Below are 22,774 nucleotides of genomic sequence, written 5' to 3' on the forward strand. Positions count from 1 at the left end.
GTGAATAATTAAATAGATAATAATAAAGTGGCAGACGGTCCTGCAAAGATGTCTCTAAGCTCTTTATTTTGCATATGAAACTCTGCATCACCGACCCGGATAGTCAGCGTCATTAATGAGTTGATGTAGAGTCGCCAAAAGGTTCCGATCTGTAAATAAAGCTTCACAAGATGCTCCACGTCTTCCAGCTTCGAGCATGGCTCTGATAAACGGACAGCTTTCGTCTTAATGGGCATTCTCAGCGTCACTGTCAGTGTCATTGCCAGATTGTGAGCTCTTACTTTACGCGCTGCCGGCTCAAATTGATAGGGCTTTACAGTCCTCAAACCACAAACACCCCGCGCCTCTGAATCAGCGTCACTTTCAGAACAAATGTTTACACAATCTGAGTCTGAAGACAGAATTGTGGACCTTGAAATATCGCCGCTATCGCTAGCTCCGACACGCAAAGGAGAAGCCATCTTTCTATGTTGACCCCTCTGACGTCACACGCATCACGTGACCAAAACGGAGCTTTTCACCCGGAAGAGACAGGTTTGCCAAATTTGGCCTCAAAAATGCCGTTTTATTTCAATATTTCTTGCTCAAAATACGCCAAAACATTTGGAAATGGTAAATATAAGGCGAAATACAGTTAACACCGAAAATGACCCACAACCCCATTACTAACCCTTTAAGTTGGCTCTGAAGATGGATTGATGTACTATGGAGTATTAATATATTCATTTAATTTTATTCACACATTTTTGACACCCAAGAGAAATATAAGGTCATTGTCAGTGGGGTAATCAGAGCAGCACATTTGATTCAGGTAATGCTCACCAGCAGTAATGCTTACATATTACTAATTATTCGTATGGTTTAGCTGGGTGTGCTTCATTGTTGCGTTGATAACATTTTGACACAATCGGAATTCTTCCATTCTCCCTACCCAACATTTAGCCCTCAAATCCGAGAGTTATGAAAAAATAGTGTCTTCTCTATTCACTTGATGAAGTCACCAATAGTCACCGGTCAGCTAGCTTTAGCGCGGAGCTTCCAGTACTCGAATATACATAATAACAGCTGTTTTAAAACTTTAAAAAGGTCATCTCACAACAAAAAGTCGTTACTTACATTTAAATGTAAGTAGAGTGTACCCATTTGAAGAAAAATGCTTCTTCTCTGCAGCACAGCGCAAAGCGGTTTACCCTCGCAACAATGGACTTTGTATCCCTCTACTTGTTGGGTGGGATCTAAAAGATATATATTTTGGACACCACTTGCACTGCAAATGCCCCTTCAAATGGAGGGGTAGGGAGAAAGGAAGAATACGTTTAGGGCCTTTGTTTCTTTTAGTGGTTGTTTCTTTGTATGTTGTTAAAGCAATAAGTCTGTAGAAGAGTTGACACTTTAGAAAATACGACCATAATTTCTAAGCTATGGTGTTTCATCAAAGTAAAGTGTTTGTTCAAATCAATATTAAAAAAGTGTTTATACAGAAACTAGTAAAAATTATAGATATGGGAATCAAACATTTTGGACTGGTACCCAGGCCTGTTCATGCCAACAAAGAATCAACCGTCTATTTTTCTTCCTTGGTGTCTCCACTTATTTGAAAAAAAGAAACAATATGAGTGTCATGAAACTTTTCATACTATTTTGGTTCGATATTGTCACAGAGGTAAACTAACTCGAACAAAGAATAACAACATCATTGTGTCACTGAAAAACAAGACTATGGGGCATTTCCCCCAGAAGACTAAGAAAAAGGTTATATAAACAAGTCAGGACCTCCTCAGAGTTCCATTCAGACATCGGAGAGATGGAGATCTCAGCTTTATTCATGATCCTGGTGTTGCCCCTGTGTTTGTTAGAGATAAACTCAGTTTTTTTCTTGGGCGGGTCTCTGACTGGCTTGAAACAAAGGACTGGGGTTGATGCTGCCAACATCGATGCTTCCTCTGTGAGATGTAACCTGTGGGGTGCGACGCGTTCACCTGTATTCTCAATGGATGGTGACTTTATTATAGGTGGTGTGTTCGCTATTCACTATAACATGTACACAGAGATTTATAATTATATCACCATGCCTGACCCACCAAAGTGCACAGGAAGGTTAGTAAGAGTTGGAAGGAAAATTAATGTATGAAAAGAAATTACATCTTTTACAATGTCTTGTCTAATCAGTTATGCTTATAGAGTTTTTAAAAACTGACATGATTATTAACTTAATTGTGATATATTTGGTGAATGTTGTGTAAATATTTGTTTTCATTTAAGCATAAATACTCGTGGACTGCGCTTCGCTCGAACAATGATCTTTGCCATAGAAGAGATTAACAACAGCACAGAGCTGCTGCCTGGGATCAATCTTGGTTATCAGATCCATGATTCATGCGCTGCAGTGCCTGTGGGAGTGCAATCTGCTTTCCAGCTATCAAATGGGGGGGACAAGGTCTACTATAAAGACAATAATTGCTCCCAGTCTGGCATGATGGCGGGTGTTGTTGCTGAGTCTGGATCCACATCATCAATTGCAGTTTCTCGGGTCATTGGATCCTTTAACATTCCCCAAGTAAATACTATTTTCAGGCCTTTTCATAAATTATTTAATAAAGTAAATGACCACTTGTTAACCAAATTGCTATATTTTTCTTCAGGTCAGCCACATTGCCACATGTGCTTGCCTGTCAGATAAGCAGCAGTTCCCAAACTTTTTCAGAACAATTCCCAGTGATGCTTTTCAAGCTGTAGCTCTGGCAAAGCTGGTGAAACACTTTGGCTGGAAGTGGATAGGCGCTATCTGCTCTGACTCAGACTATGGCAATAACGGGATGGCCTCTTTTCTTCAAGCAGCTGAAAAGGAAGGGATTTGTGTGGAGTTTTCCGTAGCTTTTTATCGTACTCAAGCTCACAAGATCCAGAAGGTGGCTGATTTCATTCGCAGGTAATGCTGAATTGCATTCAAAATTTGCACATTCTGCCATTTATGTATCCCCTGAGTTTAATTCCAGTAAACAATGGGACAACATGAAGATTCCTAATAATTTAAAATAAATTTACCCCGCCAGATCAACAGCTAAGGTTATTGTTGCCTTTGCTGCTCCAGCAGAAATGAAAGTTTTGCTGGAAGAACTTGCCACAAAACCTTCACCATCTCGTCTGTGGATAGGAAGCGAGGCCTGGATCACAGACACAAATTTGCTAAGGTTCACGTTCTGTGAAGGGGCCATTGGGTTTGCAATTCCAAAATCTGACATCCTAGGCTTGAGAGATTTTCTGCTGGATCTCTCCCCTACGGAAGTGGCAGCATCCCCATTGCTGACTGAGTTTTGGGAGGAGACATTCAAATGCACACTGAAAAAGGGTGATTCATTTTCTTAAATATCGACTTCAATCAATCAGACTGTGGTTAAATGTCTTAGTAAAAATTTTAACAGGGTTTGGTAGTAACTATTTTTTATCAATGCATATGAGGATATACAGTAAAAAGGACCCAATGAGGAGAAAATAATGATCATTTCTGTTCAAGTTAAATTAATATATTATTTTTCTCTTTGTCTTCTGAGATGTGACTGCAGGGCAACGTGTCTGCAATGGAAGTGAAGACCTACAAAAGGTTCCGAACACATTCATCCTATCATCTCCACCGAGAATAACTACCTTGGTGTATAAGGCTGTTTATGCAATAGCTCATGCTATTCACAGTGTTGTGTGTGTGAAAAAAAAATGTAAAAGCTCAGTGTGACAAACATTTGATTTTGGACACCAAGCAGGTCAGTTAGGATATTGTTCTACTTTGTGTAGTATTAAAATTGATTCCAAATTTTATTGATGTTTTCTTAGATTTTTAATTACTTGATTTCCTCCTTCATCTCCAGGTCTTAGCTGCTCTGAAGACAGTAAATTTTACCCACAATGGCCATTCTGTGTCTTTTGATGCTAATGGAGATCCTGTGGCTGTTTACGAGCTGGTCAACTGGCAGAAGGATGAGAGTGGAAATATTGAGGTGGTAACTGTAGGATACTATGATGCCTCCCTTCCAAAAAATAAAGAATTCCTTATGAACAGAAATCTAACCTGGATGGATGGTAGACAAGAAGTAAGTGGTCTCATGAGAACTCTTTAAAAAAATAATAATTTGTGGATGCAGCATCACTTTGCAACATTTTCAGGAACACTCATGATTCGTCTTTCTGTTGTCTTTGAGAAAGGTGCCAAAGTCAGTGTGTAGTGACAGCTGTCCTCCAGGAACTCACAGAGTGTTACAGAAAGGAAAACCAATCTGTTGCTATGATTGCATACCATGTCCTGAGGGAGAGATCAGCAACACTACAGGTAAAATACGCTATTTTTAAATTACAATTTTGTCAGATTAGTGACACTAACTGATATTTGCTGTCTCTATGTTTCTAGATTCCTTAGATTGTTTCCTGTGCCCTTTAGAATTCTGGCCAAATGCAGAAAGAGACTCATGTCATCCCAAACCAGTAGAGTTTCTTTCTATTAATGAGACTCTGGCAATCATCCTTGCTTTTTTCTCTGTTGGCGGAGCATGTTTAGCCATCCTAACAGCTGCAGTTTTTTTCCATCACAGAACAACCCCAATAGTACGGGCCAACAACTCAGAGCTGAGCTTCCTGCTGCTCTTCTCCCTGACTCTGTGCTTTTTATGTTCCTTAACTTTCATCGGGGCTCCCACTGAGTGGTCTTGTATGCTGCGTCACTCAGCTTTTGGCATCACCTTTGTTCTTTGTATCTCCTGTGTGCTTGGAAAAACCATAGTGGTCTTGATGGCCTTTAAAGCTACACTGCCAGGTAGCAATGTCATGAAATGGTTTGGTCCTCCACAACAAAGACTGACTGTAGTGCTACTTACACTTGTTCAAGTATTAATCTGCACAGTTTGGCTTGTGCTGAGGCCTCCATTTCCAATGAGAAATTTCTCCACATACAAAGAGCGGATCATCCTGGAGTGTGCTTTGGGTTCTGCCATTGGGTTCTGGGCTGCGTTGGGGTACATCGGACTTCTGGCTGTGTTCTGCTTTGTGTTAGCTGTGCTGGCTCGGAAACTGCCGGACAATTTTAATGAAGCCAAGTTTATAACATTTAGTATGCTGATTTTCTGTGCAGTCTGGCTCACCTTCATACCAGCTTTTGTCAGCTCTCCTGGAAAATTCACAGTAGCTGTGGAGATATTTGCTATCCTGGCTTCCAGTTTTGGATTAATAATGTGTATATTTGCTCCAAAGTGTTTCATCATACTGTTTCAGCCTGAGAAGAACACCAAAAAATATTTAATGAATAAAAATTAACTTTTTCTTACTACTGTGTTTAAACAACATACATTTTTAATTATTTCTAAATTAAAATATTATGTTTAGGATTGTAAAGCCATTTTGATTTTTCGAAATAAAAGTAACAACTGAGTTGAAGCATTTTTTCTGGAGTCTTCCATATTATCATTTTACTGATTTAATTATTATTTAACCAGGCGGATCAGTTGAGAACATGTTATTGTTTACACTGATGACCTGGTAAGAGGTAAGAGGAGTAGAAGTAGGATGAGCAAAAACTAAATTACACTAAAAAAAAAAAAAACAAATAACATCCTTATCAATATTTTTACTACTATTATTATTATTATGTATTTTTTGCTTAAATAAAGAGAAATGTGAATTTCTTGTGTTGGGCATTTATTGATTGGTTGGTTTATTTCAAGCATCGATTGAAAAATACAGGACAAGACACACAATTATTTTAAACTCATTACACATTAAAAAGAGACAGCATGAGAAATATGAGAAGAGACTGCTGCGGGGGCTTAAAGAAAGAATAGTGGTGTTAGCAGCACACCTTCTTTGTTGGATATGTTTGAAAAGCTAAAAAAATATTCGCAAGGGATAGCCCCAAAGCAAACATAATCGCGAAAAAACAAATCTTACTTTTCATCTGGCCCTGGGGATATTTGTACATATGTTTGAGGTAATGATAAAAATAAACTGTTAGAACCTATGTTATGTTTGAAGGCCTAGCATTGTGAAATGCACTAGTACACTTAGGCCACCTAGAAAGGCTTAAAGAACAAAATATAAAATACACATTTGTTTTATTTGAAAAAATTATTTAAAATGTAGTCAAGGCTATTACTGCAATATAAAAAAAATAAAGAAAGAAAGAAAAACTCAACATCCTCATTTGATATCCGGTCACTATTTGGTACTCAGCCAAGTGTTTTCATTATTAATCAGGTTTGGCCAAAATGTTTTACTTCAGTGCATCCCTAGTATATTATTCTAAACCCTTTTGTATTTTAAACTAAACTTTGTTTTAATTACTCATATTTGAATACATTTCTTGTTGGACCGGACAGAGAAGACAAGATAGAAGCAGAGAGTGGGATGTTAGACATGAGGGATAGGGTATGAAAGAATGGAGAAAAAAGAGATTAAAGAAGTTGGAAGATGATTAAGAATTATAAGAGGGTAGAATTATAAAGCAATAACTTGCTAAAGGTTTATCATTATTGCGGTTAAATGTAGATGTTACTCCAATGGGCAGAGCTTGTCCAGAGACACGCTCAAATATCGCAAACGTGCCTGTTGGCTCCGTAAAACTGTCACATCATGTACATAATACATGTGTGAGCACACACACATGGGTTCATACAAACACATGTCATGGAAATATCATTCCCTCACATCATCTGTGCAAAGGTGAGGTGGCACCTCAGTTAAGTATCTGTGTTCTACTATAGTTTATGGAATATAAAAAGAGGGTGAGTGGCCGGTCACCCCATATAAAGACCCCCGCAGAAGGCGAAGAAGCAGTGCCAGGGAAGTAACCAGAGAATTTGCCTGCTGAGTTACTCAACGTTGGCTAACCAGACCAGAGCCGAAACAACTGACAAAGAGGCCTCCAGAGTCAGAGTGCAAGGCAGTGCAGACAGCGCGAGCCTCAGTCAAGCCCCTTGCGCTACGCAAAGGGGCAAAGCACAAGCCCTTACCAGCTGGAGAGCCCCACAGCCCTACATGAGCAACCCACCACTGCCCAGGAATTCTGAGCATCCCTCCAACCCCATGCACACAATTCGGGATCCCTCTTCTCACGTGGTGCAGTAAGCACATTTGTTGCATATTTCCTTTTAAATAATTTTTTCTAATGGAGATTTGTGACTGATTTTTTACATTTTTTTTCCTATTTCACTTAAGTATTTTCTGCAGTATATATGCTTCACATTTACAAACTCATAGGCATAAAGATACTACACAACTAAAGAATTAGTCACAACTGCCATTACGGATAAATAAAGGCTGTCTGCAGCCAAAAAATTGGCAAAATAGCGCAGCACACAAAAGTTGGCCTGCGTGAAATATCAAGATCGCAGAACACTTGATGAACCCGCATGGTACAGCTGCTAACAATTAGTAGACGTTGTCGACGGTAATTTGCTATTGTCGACACATCGTGTTGTTTTTTTTTGGTCATTTTAAATGATTATGATAACCACCAACCACAAAGTTATTTGGATTGCAAAGCACAACAGGAACATTTGGAAGTGGTATAGCCCTTCCTCAATCATAGAAGAAGAAGACAGATACAAACAAACTTAAGTTTCACGGCAGTACAACAGCCATGTACACTGGAAAAAGAAGCATCCTGCTGTCTTGGCATCTTCCTCAATGTCCTTCACTTTTTTGTCAAGGTAATTTTTACTCAAATTATATTACTAGAGGGGCTGCACGGTGGCGCAGTGGTTAGCGCTCTTGCCTCACAGCGAGAAGGCCCCGGTTCGACTCCCGGCTGGGACCTTTCTGTGTGGAGTTTGCATGTTCTCCCCGTGCATGCGTGGGTTTTCACCGGGGACTCCGGCTTCCTCCCACCGTCCAAAGTCATGCTTCATAGGTTAATTGGTGACTCTAAATTGCCCCTAGGTGTGAATGTGAGAGTGAATGGGTGTCTGATTGAGGCCCTGCGACGGACTGGCGACCTGTCCAGGGTGTACCCCGCCTTCGCCCATCAGTGGCCGGGATAGGCTCCAGCACCCCGCGACCCCGAACGGGATGAAGCGGTCAAGAAAATGGATGGATGGATATATTACTAGAGAATGGGTGTAATGTTTTCTTTCATCGTGCTACTACTAGGGCTGTAACAAGTATCCAAATACTCTGATACTTGTGATCAGCTCCCAAAAAGAGTAGGTAATACAATTCAAGAAAACATAGTTTTTGTTCTGAAATGCAGAAAAATAGTGGATTTTACAAACTAACAGTAAGCCAACGCACAGCGCTACTGTCACTGGAAGTAAACAAATCTTCAAAATTGGTGAAGCTTCCCATTTTCAAAGTAAAACTAGCGAATATATTTTTGTAGTTGAAAAAAATGTGACTGAAGTGGTTTTTACTAACATAAGTTCTAAGAAAACGAATTTTCTTCAAAACTGGAGCTTTAGCTACATTACTGATGTTCGTTTTAATCCTGGTAACTCCAACAGTTTATGTCATTAACATAATTCCATTGGATTTTGAGCAATCTGAATATGACAAATAAAGAAATTTTATAAACAGAGCATAGTTTGTGTGTGGGTCCTACAGGTGTTCTACGGTTGCTAACCTACCACGTGCACACCCTGAGCATAAATCATTTGTGCACGGTAAGTAAGGAGCCAGTGAACGCATCTTATTAATGACTATGGGGACAACGATAAAAATCTGCACTCCGGATAAGATGTCGTCCCTCCTGTCTATGACCCTCCACCGGCCTGCACAAACCAAAAACCTTTGACACCCATATGGCTCAACCCTGTACATGCTTTATAGATTAAATGGGGACTTCAATTGGCCCTACTAGTTTTAATCAAATCATTTTGATGTAATGCCAGATTTTAAAACCAAAAAGACATATTCTGTCAAGGCTGATGTTATTTGCATGTAAATACGTGTGAACAGCACAAAAATGTATGGTATATCATGTTGGCCACAACATGCACACTGCTGTATTGCCTACATGTATTCTACGTGTGCTAAATTGAGAATTAAGAATGAGTCCCACCCAACGTCTTTTAACTGATGCAAAATTAAGACATTCTTGTAATTTTTTAGATGTACTTTTCTCAAAGACTGTTCAGTAAAAATACTTCAGGTTTTCAGGGGGATAGCATTCTTTGAAGTACTAGGTCGGTCTGTAAAGGAATGGTGATGTACTAAATTTAAACTTAAGAATTAGTCCCACCCAAAGTCTGTTAATTGACAGAAAAAATATACATTTTTATGGTATTTTAGATGTGTATTTCTCAAAAACTATACAGTAAAAATTAGAGCTGTCAGGCGATTAAAATTTTTAATTGCGATTAATCGCATTTGGTCCATGGTTAACTCGCAATTAATCGCAAATTAATATGTGGCCTTTTTTTGGAAAAAAATGTGTGCTTCGTAGGATTTAGAAGTTCTACATTAATTATGAAAATAAGAATGGCAAAATTAATAGTTTTCATCAGAAATACTTTATTTTGTAACATTGTATTGAGATAAACTTTCTTAACAATAAAAGGCTGTAACATAAAATGCCTAACAAAAGCCCAAGTGCAAGTGAAGGGCATTTTAAATTCAAAACTTCAATCAACGTTCAGTAAAATAAAATAAAAAACATCAAAAATAAAATTTCCATAACACTTTCATGTTCATTTTTTGTCAGGACCAAATCTTTTCCTCCTCTGCTGAACTGCAGTAATAAATGAAATAGAGATTTATCATTTCCAATTAACTTTTGTTTTTTAAAACATTAAAGACTGAGAAAAGCGGGATACACTGTGGATAGTTTGACAGTCTGTTACTGCCGCCGCGTTCTCTGGCTGCAGCTCGATGCAGCGACGTGTCCAGCGGAGCTCAAGCAATGAATATGCCGGCAGACAGACAGCTATGCTGGGGCTACATCATGCTTAAACCTACAAAACTTTGGGATATTTTACATATTTTCGCGTGGCGAAAGAGGGACGGGCCACACACTCAAAGCTGAAATTTATCTTTTCATCTACAAATAACTGGCTTTGTTTAGACTACATTTAAAACTTCCCCCGGTGCGCTTGCTGTTCGGAACATCAGGGGTCCGCAGCTCTCAGAGCCGGTAACACCAGACGTGGTACTGGACGCGAACCGGAGCCGGGTTAGGGTGCAGGAGCTCTCCGCGTCCTGGCGCCGGGCCGGTTCTAGCTAGCAGCTCGGTGGTTGGAGACCCGCCCGTGATCTAGTGAGAGCAGCCGGTGAGTTAGAGGGCGATGACGGGACGCCCCCGCGCGCGGTATGGAAAGGCATGTATGATGAAAATCTGTGATTAATGCATTAAAAAAAAATTGTCGGCGTCACGCACATGTCAAATTAACGCGTAATTAACGCAACAAATCTGACAGCCTTAGTAAAAATGCTTCATATTTTCAGGAACAGTACTCCTTGAGCTACAAAGTAGGTCTGTAAAGGAATGGTGATATACTAAATAGAGGCTCAAGAATTAGTCTCAGACAAAGTCAGCTAACTGATGTTAAAATTAGACCTTTCATTGTATTTCAGATGTACTTCTCACAAAAACTATGCAGTAAAAATGCTTCATATTTTCAGAAGTAGTACTCCTTGAAGGACTGGGTAGGTCTGTGAAGGAATGTTGATATACTAAAATTTCAGTCAAGATTAATTCTCAGCCAAAGTCAGTTTATGTCACTGGTGTCCTTCTTTGCACTTTTTATGATAATTCAAAAGTGAATTTCTCAAAAACTATACAGTAAAAATGCTCTATATTTCCAGGAGAAATTTTCTTTTGAGCACTATGTAGGTCTGTGAAAGTTTTATAATGTACTAAATTAATGATTGGAATTCATTCACAGCCAAAATTAACCAATTTTATATCAGTTCTACGAGAGATTTTGTGATTGGATTTCTAAAATTCAGAAAAAAACCGTAATGCACAGTCAATTTCACATAATTATCACATGCTTTAATAGTAATATGCATTCATGAAGAGCAATAATATCACACTTCTACAGACCTGCTACCGTAAGTTTTCTATGAAACTCACAGAAAAAAATCCAGTGACGGCTGATTTGACCACGGAAAGCGAACAGCCGCTCATTTGAGCGCAGTAAAAGACCGCACATTCATATTTTCCCAAGGCATTTGCGAAACTGGCGAATGATCAAAATCTTTTCCCGGCAGAAATGTCCGGTGACCGAAATGCCTGGCGCTCTTTCATTCGTCAGGCTCTTCAGCAAAAGCTGCTCATGCCTTCCTGGCGAGCTCTTAAAAAAAGTGCGACCAAGAAAATAGTTTTGCACTGGGCGCACGTGAGTCGAAAACCCCGTGCGAATAGAGACTTTCTTCTGTCAATGGCAGTAGGCTAGTCCATACAGCATGCTTGATTAAGGTAATGCTCACTTGCAGTAAGGCTTATCCAATCCAAATCATTCAGTATAGTTTAACTATGTGCCCTTTTTTGCTGTGTTGGCAACATTTTGTTCATTGGTGGTTGTTTTTTTATATGTTGTTATAGCAAGAAGCCTTTAAAAGAGTTGACACTTTAAGAGAATATGACCATGATTTCTAAGATGTGGTGTTTATTCATGTTAATCAGCTCATTGGCCTTGTGGTAAAGTGTTCTCCCTGAGATTGGAAGGTTCCTCAAAAAAATGGGACCCAGGGCTTCCTTGCTTGACACTCAGCATAAGGGGTTGGATTGGGGGGTTAAACCACCAAATGGTTCACAAGCGTGGCTGTGTCTGCAGCTCACTGCTCCCCCAGAGGATGGGTCAAATGTGTAAAATAAATTTCACACATCTAGATGTATGACAACTTAAGGGACTTTAGCTCGTTTCTTCAAATCAACATAAAAAAATACTGTTATGTTTTGGCTGGTAAACTATATGTTTGGTCGGTAGATATTTTTTTTTTTTATATACTGGCCAATCAAGCCGGTGACTCAAAAATAAAATTTTGGCCCGTGAGTAGAAGTAATTCAGGTTTTTACAATCCGACAAAAAAATATAAATGTGCAGTGCAGATTGTGCAGAAGGCATGTTCCTTCCAGAACTCAAAATACTACCAACCTTTTTTATCACTTGAAGCAGTATCACCAAGCACACTCAATCTCAGACTGAAATAAACAATAATTTTCCAGCAAAAAAAAAAAGGTAAGACTGCACAGCAGCAACAGTCTAAAAAACAAGAATAAATTTTGAGAATTTGCTTTTAGTTCCAAGTTTAGACACAGGATGCTGACAAAAATGGTTTTCAATTCTGCGTTGGTTCTGTAAAACGTTAGGTTAAGAAATTAACCCTGGTTCTCTGAAACATGAGTGAGGTATCTCACTATGGGACACGCCCCCTATGCGCTGTCCCCAGAAGCTTTTTTTTTTTCACATTACGCCAGTCCTGACTGGCCGTCAGGAAGTGACGTCCACTCTAGGAGGAGGGACTTCCTTCTAGTATAAGAGTGGGACGTCATCTTTCTCTCCTTAGTCTAAGAAAGCTCACCTCTTCTCGCTCCAGGCAAGAAGGGTTGTCTGGTGAGATACCTCACTTATGTTTCAGAGAACCAGGGTTAATTTCTTAACCTAACGTTCTCTTTCAACAGTCATTCGGTATCCCACTATGGGATATAGAGACTCCCGGATTGCCAGACAGGCTTACTTGAAGACTAAGAAGCACCCGGTCATTTCAAACTGGCGCAGAAGACACATAAAACACAGCGTGAGACAGAGTTGGTGTAGTCACATCCAGTTTATAGAATCTGGTGAAGGTGTGGGGTGAAGCCCAGCTGGCAGCTTCACATATGTCATCCACCGAGATCCCTTGAAATAGTGCCCAAGAAGAGGCCATTCCACGTGTGGAGTGAGCCCGCAGACCAGCAGGGGGTTCCAGTCCCCTGACATTATAAGCCATGACAATAGCCTCCACAATCCAACATGACAAACGTTGCTTAGTGAGAGGTCTACCCTTGTGCTGTGGAGCCCATGGCACAAACAGCTATTCTGACTTTCTAAAGTCAGAGGTCATTTCCTTATAAATGCGCAGAGCTCGGACCGGGCAGAGTGCATGAAGCCGCTCTTGCTCAACAGAGGCAAAGGGCAGTGGGTAGAAGGCTGATAGCTCGAGAGGGCGGCTCGACACAGCCGAATGGAAAACCTTGGGTAAAAAGGCAGGATTAGGTTTCAAAAGAACCCTTGAATCCCCCCTGGAAAATTCCATGCATGACGGGTTAACTGATAACGCGTGAATGTCGCTCACACGTTTTCCAGAAACCAGTGCGATCAGCAAAGCCGTTTTTAAGAAGAGCACCTTAAGCTCGACCTGCTGCAGAGGCTCAAAAGTTGAACGTATCAACACATTGAGCACCAAAGGTAAATCCCAAGGAGCGACCAAGCTCCTGGACACCGGCCTAAGCCGGCACGCTCCCCTCATGAACTGTACCAGGAGTGGATGCTGGCCCGCTGTTCTGTTCCCAAAACCAACATGGCAGGCAGATATAGAAGCTAAGTACACCTTAATGGTGGAGAAAGCTAGACCCTTGTCCAACAGGTTCTGCAGAAATGACAGAATGTCAGCCACCGAACTCTGATAAGCCACCACAGCGGTTTTAGCGCACCAGTCCTCAAATGCATGCCATTTTCCATCATACGCCAAACATGTAGAGGAAGTTTTGAATCGTTTCCACAACGTTTTGTGGGAGACCAGTGGCGGTCAGGTTTAACCTCTCACAGGCCAAGCATAGTGCCATATGACCTGGATGAGGATGGAAGATTTCCCCGCGCGCCTGCGACAGTAGGTCCCTGCGGAGGGAAAGTGGCCATGGTTCTCTGTTCATCAGCTGAAAAATCTCCGCTAGCCAGGGTTTCCCAGGCCAGCTATGGAGCTATCAGGATGAGAGAATGGTGCCCACCTCGCACCCTGGTCAGGGTGGGGGGTATCAACTCCAGTGGAGGAAACGCATACAGCAGGACCTTCTGCCTTTCATGCGCTAATGCGTCCAGTCCGAGTGGAGAGCCCTGATCGGTCAGGGAGTAAAACTTGGGACACTGCGAATTCTCCACTGATGCAAAAAGGTCGATCTCTGCTCGACTGTAAATGGTCCATATCTGAGCCACCACATCGCTGTGGAGCTTCCATTCCCTGTAGCGAGGATTACGCCTGGACAGTAGATCCGCCCCGCGGTTCATTATGCCCGGAATGTGGATTGCTCTCAGTGACAACAGGTGAGAGCTGCTCCACACTATCAGTCTGTGTGCCAACATGTGCAGACGATGCAACGAAGCATCCATGGTCACAGTCTTCCTTGTTTGGATGGTTCCCATGGTAACCCCCCTGGTTAGGAAGTGCGCACTCCTCCACGGACGGAGGGTGACAGCGCACGTTACCGTTACATGAACTCTGCGGTGGGCGTGGCGAGTGGGGCTCAGGTTGAGTGACGCCACCCACCGCTGAAACGGGCGCATGTATAGGGACCATCAGACCCAGCAGTCTGAGGCACTGCCTGAACCGGAGACATGCCCACCCTTCGGAACAGCGCTAAACAAGCCCGAAAGGCTCTCACTCTGTCCACGGAGAGTCGCGCTCTGAACTCTTGAGTTCAGAGAAAGCCCGATAAAGGTGATCGTTTGGGCTGGAATCAAGACGCTCTTGTCCCAGTTTATAGTGAAACGTGAACGTGACGTAAGCAGCTCTGCGTGTGCAGAAAGTTCTCTGGGAGATTGCGCTGCAAGAAGCCAGTCGTCTATGTATGTAGCCAGTCGCATCCCTCTCTCTCTCAGAGGCGCGATTGCCGCTTCCGTACATTTGACGAACACACGGGGGCTTAAAGAGAGGCCAAACAGGAGAGTCACATATTCGTATGTCTTCCCCTGAAAGGCAAACCGTTGATTCTTTCTGTGCAGGGAATAAATAGGGATGTGAAAGTACTCGTCTTTCAGATCTATGGAGATGAACCAGTCCCCTTGACGCACGAATCGCATTAGAGCTGCGCGAGTCAGCATTCTGAACGTGTACTGTCTTAAGTATTTGTTCAGAGCGCGCAGATCTAAAATTGGGCAGGGACCTCCGTCCCGTTTCGGAACCAGAAAGTACCAGGAAAAAAATCAGTTCGCGCTCTGCGCCGGCGGAACGAGCTGGATTGCATTTTTTTTCGTGAGAGCCGCGATCTCAGCTTGTAAGATGCGCGCTCTCTCCCCGCGAGCCTGCGAGTGCAGGATGCCGTTGAAACGAGGGGGTGTGAATGCAAACTGAAGCCTGTAACCTCTGGTTACAGTTTTCATCACCCAGCTGGTAACCCCACAATCTCGCCATGCTCGTGTGTTGGCTGACAGAGGCCCAAGATGTGGCGGCTTCGGAAAAAGAGTGAGAGGTACGGAGTGTGCGTGCACGGGTCGTGCACTGCTCGTTTCAAGCATTGACTGTAAAAATATTCTTATATACAGTCGATGGCTTCAAGCAACCGGGGCTGCAGTGCCGCGGGGGGAGGTCCCACCCGCTGCCTCATGTGCAGCTGTCAGGCTCGTACCATTCTGTTCCTCTTTCTTTTCCTCTTTTTGTGTTTTTCTGCCCGTGTGTGTGCGCCATGTGCATTGAGCTGAGACATGCGCACGGGACAACTTTTATTGAACACATTTCGTTTAATAACAGAACATAACTGCACTTGTGTGTGCTTGTGCACTTGCGTGCGTTTACTGAATGCAGCTGCGGCTCCACTAAGCTCTCTGCTGGTCCGGTCTTCCTCCTTTTCAACTGGCTGTGTGCTGGGAGCACCAGCGCATCCTCTGCACGCCTTTTGGAGGGCTTGGAACATGTCAACTCTAAACAGAACAGAACATTGTTTGGGAGGGTGAGGGCAGGTGTCTGGCCGAGCCCGCTTCTCCTCCCGGTAGAGAGTGTCTCAGGTGGCACGTCTCTTTTTCTTGGAGCTCCCGGTGCTTGACGGGGCCGGCTGGTTTCCCGGTGACACCTGGGGAGCAAACGGCTTCTTGGTCCACGTGTCTTTCAGCTCCGTGGGTTTGCCGTGACTGCGGTCGTCCGACTGTGGTTGGGGCTGACACCTTGGGATGCGAAAGGCCGGTCGGGCCACAGCCTGAGCGAAGGTCTGATGCGGTGCAGCTGAGAGAGGGGGCGCCTTCCTGGGCAGGCAGAGCTGGAGGGCCTCGCCTTTCTTTCTTTTTTTCCTCGCACCGTTTGTGCATCGTGGCCACCGCTGGTCCAAATAAACCTTTAGGGTCCACGGGAACGTTGAAGAGATGAGTCTTCTCCTTCTGAGACAGACTCGAGAGCTTCAGCCATCTCGCCCTCTCCTGAGTCACCATGAGGGCCATAGCCTGCCCGGCGGCTTGGACAGCAGATCTGTGTAGGTGCAGAAAGAGGTCCGTCACCACGCACAGTTCATCCCACAGGTCTGAGGTCGGAGAGGCTGACATCTGCTCCTGAATTTCCGCCTGATAAGCGAGGAGCAGAGATGATCCGTTCAGGGCCTTTACTGACGAGGCTACCGCCCTGTAGCCTTTGTCGGTCAGCGTAGACTGAAACCCATCGGATTTGGAGGGTAAGGCGGGGCTCGCGGAGGTCATGCTGGGCTTCTGCGTCGGGTGCAGGTGGGACGCCAGCAGAGGTTCCACTGGAGGGATGTGGCCGAAGCCATTCTCCTCAAGCCCCGAGTTCCCGAGGGTGGGGTTCTTGGCGGTAAGTGGATTGCTCCATGACCGGGTCACCTCCTCCAGGCGGCAACCAGGCGGCAACAGCGGTCGACCAGGAGATTTGGCTTTCGGGAGCCGTTTTCCCTCGTAGCGAGACACTGAGGTCTCGGTTGGGGTTTCAGGCCACTACACGCCCAGCTTTGCAGCTGCTCTCCTGCAGACATCATGCAGGTCCACCGTAGCAGTCGGATTTGGAGATCCACTGCGTGTGTCGCTCAGTCCCGTTGGCTTTGCAGACGCGAGAAAGATAAATGGTCAGCAGTCCTCCTCGTCCTCTTCGGATGCGAGGCTGATGGACTCATCTCCAGAGTCAGACCCGGCGCCAGTGGCATCATAATGCTCCGAAGGTGCGGCCTCGTAAGGCTCCTCAGGGTCGCTCAGCAGGGTAGCAGCGTCTAGCTGGTCGCCTCAGCTTGCATCCATGAGAGATGAATTTCCGCGGGCGCAGTCGGTTAACTCCGGCGGCGGGGGAATGGCAACCCCAACCATCGGGTCCGCCGCTGACAGGCTCACCCAGTGCGAGAGCCGCCATTTCCAGGTTTTGGTGGAGAGCCGTGCGCAGTGCTCACATGTGACCGGAGATGCTAGCGCATCCTCGGCGTGTTGCAGCCCCAGACACGAAACACAAGCAGAGTGGGTGTCTGCTCCGGCTATTTTGTTCCCACATGTGAATGCTCTCGATGGCAGCCTGACTGTGTCCATGGTGAGGACAGGTTTAGGCTCCATTTCTCTTTTTAGCTCAGATAAAAAATGGAAGCTTCGAGTAGCTAGTATGGTGGCTAGCTACAGCAGCTGCTGTTTGGTGACAAGCCAGCTACTTGACCCAGAAAGCTAATGCAACTTCGGCTAGCGTTCGGCGACAGAGTGGTTAGCTCGCTCTGTGAACAGTTAAGCTAGTTCTGCTACAAGAGCCCTCTGTGAGCGGGCTTCTGGGAGCGAGAAGAGGTGTTAGACTGAGGAGAGAAAGATAACGTCCCACTCTTATACTAGAAGGAAGTTCCTCATCCTAGAGTGGACGTCACTTCCTGACGCCCAGTCAGGACTGGCGTAATGTGAAACAAAAAAAAAACTTCTGGGGAAAGCGCCCCATAGTGAGATACCGAATGAATGTTGAAAGAGAACTTAAAAACAGTAGTATTTATTTTTCAGTGGAACCGATCAAGCAGTTTAGTGGTTGGCTTTATTTTAGTTCACTTTGGAAACTTGAAACTTTTTACTTTAATTCTCTGTTTAGTTTGCAATAAATATGCTTTTTCTTAGTTTTATGGAAAAAAAACTGCATTATGTTCTTTCAATGCATCAGTTGTGTTTAAAGCATGGTAGGAAAAAAATATTTAAATCTCAATAACCTGCTGATGATTATACATTTCTCTTGTGAGCAACAAAGCATTTAAATGTAACAAATATAGTGATTTGGTTTGTATCGTGATATTTATCGTTATTGCCTGATATGAATAAAAGAATAATGTAAAATAAAAAAAAATTCTGTTTCGCCCAGCCCTTGTGCGAGTATGTGTGGGGCCAGTTGTATGTCTTATGACAAACTAACAAATAGTACAGGTGTACCCCACCTTCGTCAAACGGTAGTTTGAACAAGTTCCGGCATTAGCATGAATTCAAAAATAATATAGCTGCTGAAAAAATTTGATAGATGGATATTTCACAATACACTTACCACACACTCAACAATGTCCGTTCCATTTACTTGACATCCCTTGGGTTGGCCGCACGAGCCTCAACAGAACTGCAAAAAAGATGCAGTCTTTCTTGCCTATGACCCTCTGCAAGTCCAGACAATCAAAAAACCCACACCATCCGTGGTTTGTGCGACTACAAGGGGTGTCAAACTCTAGTCCTCAAGGGCAAATTTCAAACATGTTATAAAACCAACCTGCCATTAATGCTCCTTTTCAGTAAACACACCTGATCCAGGTAAACAGGAGCAAATGAGGCAACATTTCTGGTAAACCAGAAAGGCTGGCCCTCGAGGCCTGGATGTTCCCTGGCGTAAAACAGTAGGTGAGATGCATGGCCTAAATATTCTCTGATTAGAAGATTGCAGGTTCCATTCCCGCCTTCCTTCCCATGTGTCGAAGTGTCCTAACACTAACCCCCACCTTGCCTCTGGTGGAAGGTTGACGCCAGTGTTTAGCGTATTTATATACATGAGTGTTTGAATGGGACTGTGACTGTAAATTGCTTTTGGCCTTCAAGGAAAGTAGAAAAGGGCTATACAAGAATAAGCCATTTACCAATATCCTTACAAATATCTCACACTACACTAAGTTCCATTTTCATGACATCTCTTGAAGTGGCTGCACACGACTAAAAGGAACTTGCAAGACACACCTACACTCTCTGTCAGATGTGGTCACTCCTGTTTATGACCCTCCATTGACATGCACAAACAACAAAAAAATAGGACTCGTTTGGGTCAACCCTGACATGCTTCATGGGTTAATTGGTAACTCCAAATTGGCCCTTGGGGGGAAAAGGAGTTTAAGTGGTTGTGAGGCCCTGGAATTGACGAGCGATCAGTAACAGTTGCTGGGTTGGCTCCTGCAGCTCTGAGTACCTAAAAGGTATTAAGTTGGCTCTGAAGATGGATTGATGTACTATGGAGTATTAATTTATTCATTTAATTTTATTCACACATTTTTGACACCCAAGAGAAATATTAGGTCATTGTCAGTGGGGTAGTCAGAGCAGCACATTTGATTCAGGTAATTCTCACCTGCAGTAATGCTTAAATATTATCCCGTTTGGTATAGCTGGGTGTGCTTCATTGTTGCGTTGATAACATTTTGACACAATCGGAATTCTTCCATTCTCCCAACCCGTACATTTAGCCCTCAAATCGTAGAGTTATGAAAACATAGTGTCTTCACTATTCACTTGATGAAGTCACGAATAGTCACCGGTCAGCTAGCTTTAGCGCGGAGCTTCCAGTACTCGAATATACATAATAACAGCTGTTTTAAAACTTTAAAAAGGTCATCTCACAACAAAAAGTCGTTACTTACATTTAAATGTAAATAGAGTGTACCCATTTGAAGAAAAGTGCTTCTTCTTCTTTGCAGCTCAGCGCATAAGCGGTTTACCCTCGCGGCAATGGACTTTGTATCCCTCTACTTGTTGGGTAGGATCTAAAAAATATATATTTCGGACACCACTTGCACTACAAATGCCCCTTCAAATGGAGGGGTAAAGAGAAAGGAAGAATACAGATAGGGCCTTTGTTTCTTTTAGTGGTTGTTTCTATGTATATTGTGAAAGCAATAAGCCTGTAGAAGAGTTGACACTTTAGAAAATATGACCATAATTTCTAAGCTATGGTGTTTCATCAAAGTAATTTTTTTTTTAAATCAATTTAAAAAGTGTTAAGACAGAAACTAGTAAAAATTATAGATATGGGAATCAAACATTTTGGAAAGGTTTGATTTTGTCACAGAGGTAAACTAACTCGAACAAAGAATAACAACCTAATTGTGTCACTGAAAAACAAGACTATGGGCATTTCCCCCCAGAAGACTAAGAAAAAGGTTATATAAACAAGTCAGGACCTCCTCAGAGTTCCATTCAGACATCGGAGGCATGGAGATCTCAGCTTTCTTCACTTTTCTGGTGTTGCCTCTGTGTGTGTTTGAGATGAACTCAGTTTTCTTCTTAAGCGGGTCTCTGACTGGTTTAAAACAAAGGACTGGGGTGGATGTTGCCAACATCGATGCTTCCTCTGTGAGATGTAACCTGCGGGGTGCGACGCGTTCACCTGCATTCTCGAAGGATGGTGACTTTATTATAGGTGGTGTGTTCTCTATTCACTATAATATGTACACAGAGATTTATAATTATATCACCATGCCTGATCCACCAAGGTGCACGGGAAGGTTAGTAAAACTTTAAAGAAAAACATTTTTTGAAGAAAGAAATGAAATATTTTACAAAGTGTTGTCTTTTGCAGTTTAGCTCTTAAGATAAAAAAACAAAAATGTAATATTTTTGGTCAATGTGTCCTTATTTTTGTTACTCTCAGCATAAATGCTCGTGACCTGCGTTTCTCTCGTGCAATGATCTTTGCCATAGAAGAGATTAACAACAGCACAGAGCTGCTGCCTGGGATCAATCTTGGTTATCAGATCCATGATTCATGCGCTGCAGTGCCTGTGGCAGTGCAATCTGCTTTCCAGCTATCAAATGGGGGGGACAACGTCTACTATAAAGACAATAATTGCTCTCAGTCTGGCATGATGGCGGGTGTTGTTGCTGAGTCTGGATCCACACCATCAATTGCGATTTCTCGGGTCATTGGATCCTTTGACATTCCCCAAGTAAATACTATTTTCAAGCCATTTCATAAATTATTTAATAAAGTAATTGACCACTTGTTAATCAAATTGCTATATTTTTCTTCAGGTCAGCCACATTGCCACGTGTGCTTGCCTGTCAGATAAGCAGCAGTTCCCAAACTTTTTCAGAACAATTCCCAGTGATGCTTTTCAGGCTGAAGCTCTGGCAAAGCTGGTGAAACATTTTGGCTGGACGTGGATAGGCGCTATCTGCTCTGACTCAGACTATGGCAATAACGGGATGGCCTCTTTTCTCCAAGCAGCTGAAAAGGAAGGGATTTGTGTGGAGTTTTCTGAAGCTTTTTATCGTACTCAAGCTCACAAGATCCAGAAGGTGGCTGATTTCATTCGCAGGTAATGCTGAATTGTATTTAAAATTTGCACATTCTGTCATTTATGTCTATGTATCTTCTGAGTTTAATTCTGTTTAAAAAAATGGATAACATGAAGATTCTTAATTATTTAAAATAAATTTACCCCGTCAGATCAACAGCTAAGGTTATTGTTGCCTTTGCTGCCACTGGAGAAATGAAAGTTTTGCTGGAGGAACTTGCCACAAAACCTTCACCATCTCGTCTGTGGATAGGCAGCGAGTCCTGGATCACAGACACAAATTTGCAAAGGTTCACGTTCTGTGAAGGGGCCATTGGGTTTGCAATTCCAAAATCAGACATCCTAGGCTTGAGAGATTTTCTGCTGGATCTCTCCCCTACGGAAGTGGCAGCATCCCCATTGCTGACTGAGTTTTGGGAGGACACATTCAAATGCACACTGAAAAAGGGTGATTAATTTTCTTAAATATCGACTTCAATCAATCAGACTGTGGTTAAATGTCTTTGTAAAAATTTAACAGGGTTTGGTATTAACTATTTTTCATCAATGCATATGAGGATATAAAAAGGACCCAATGAGGAGAAAATCATGATCATTTCTGTTCAAGTTCCATTAATATATTATTTTTCTCTTTGTCTTCTGAGATGTGACTGCAGGGCAACGTGTCTGCAATGGAAGTGAAGACCTACAAAAGGTTCCGAACACATTCATCCTATCATCTCCACCGAGAATAACTACCTTGGTGTATAAGGCTGTTTATGCAATAGCTCATGCTATTCACAATGTTGTGTGTGTGAAAAAAAGTGTAAAAGCTCAGTGTGACAAACATTTGATTTTGGACACCAAGCAGGTCAGATATTGTTCTACTTTGTGTAGTATTAAAATTGATTCCAAATGTTATTGATGTTTTCTTAGATTTGTAATTACTTGATTTCCTCCTTCATCTCCAGGTCTTAGCTGCTCTGAAGACAGTGAATTTTTCCCACAATGGCCATTCTGTGTCTTTTGATGCTAATGGAGATCCTGTGGCTGTTTACGAGCTGGTCAACTGGCAGAAAGATGAGAGTGGAAATATTGAGGTGGTAACTGTAGGATACTATGATGCCTCCCTTCCAAAAAATAAAGAATTCCTTATTAACAGAAATCTAACCTGGATGGATGGTAGACAAGAAGTAAGTGGTCTCATGAGAACTCTTTAAAAAAATAATAATTTATGGATGCAGCATCACTTTGCAACATTTTCAGGAACACTCATAATTTGTTTTTCTGTTGTCTTTGAGAAAGGTGCCAAAGTCAGTGTGTACTGAAAGCTGTCCTCCAGGAACTCACAGAGTGTTACAGAAAGGCAAACCCATCTGTTGCTATGATTGCATACCATGTCCTGACGGAGAAATCAGC

General features: G+C 42.7%; 1 protein-coding gene and 2 pseudogenes across 1 annotated transcript in view; 2 read left to right on the forward strand and 1 right to left on the reverse strand.

Moving 5' to 3' along the window:
* The first annotated feature begins 2,068 nt into the window (after nucleotides 1–2,068).
* On the forward strand, nucleotides 2,069–5,298 carry LOC112149050 (annotated as a pseudogene).
* An 8,412-nt stretch (nucleotides 5,299–13,710) lies between these two features.
* Nucleotides 13,711–15,407, reverse strand: LOC112149371 (annotated as a pseudogene).
* A 5,133-nt stretch (nucleotides 15,408–20,540) lies between these two features.
* LOC112149049 (extracellular calcium-sensing receptor-like) overlaps nucleotides 20,541–22,774 on the forward strand; it is a 3,537-nt gene continuing 1,303 nt past the window's right edge. The window contains exons 1-7 of the mRNA XM_024276496.1: nucleotides 20,541–20,584; nucleotides 20,731–21,025; nucleotides 21,111–21,397; nucleotides 21,529–21,824; nucleotides 22,033–22,226; nucleotides 22,327–22,548; nucleotides 22,661–22,721. Coding sequence (XP_024132264.1) covers nucleotides 20,556–20,584; nucleotides 20,731–21,025; nucleotides 21,111–21,397; nucleotides 21,529–21,824; nucleotides 22,033–22,226; nucleotides 22,327–22,548; nucleotides 22,661–22,721 — 1,384 coding nt within the window. The 5' untranslated portion in view covers nucleotides 20,541–20,555. The remainder of the gene's footprint in view (nucleotides 20,585–20,730; nucleotides 21,026–21,110; nucleotides 21,398–21,528; nucleotides 21,825–22,032; nucleotides 22,227–22,326; nucleotides 22,549–22,660; nucleotides 22,722–22,774) is intronic.

Source organism: Oryzias melastigma, linkage group LG13 (genome assembly GCF_002922805.2).
Source record: "Oryzias melastigma strain HK-1 linkage group LG13, ASM292280v2, whole genome shotgun sequence".
Taxonomy (NCBI): Eukaryota; Metazoa; Chordata; class Actinopteri; order Beloniformes; family Adrianichthyidae; genus Oryzias; species Oryzias melastigma.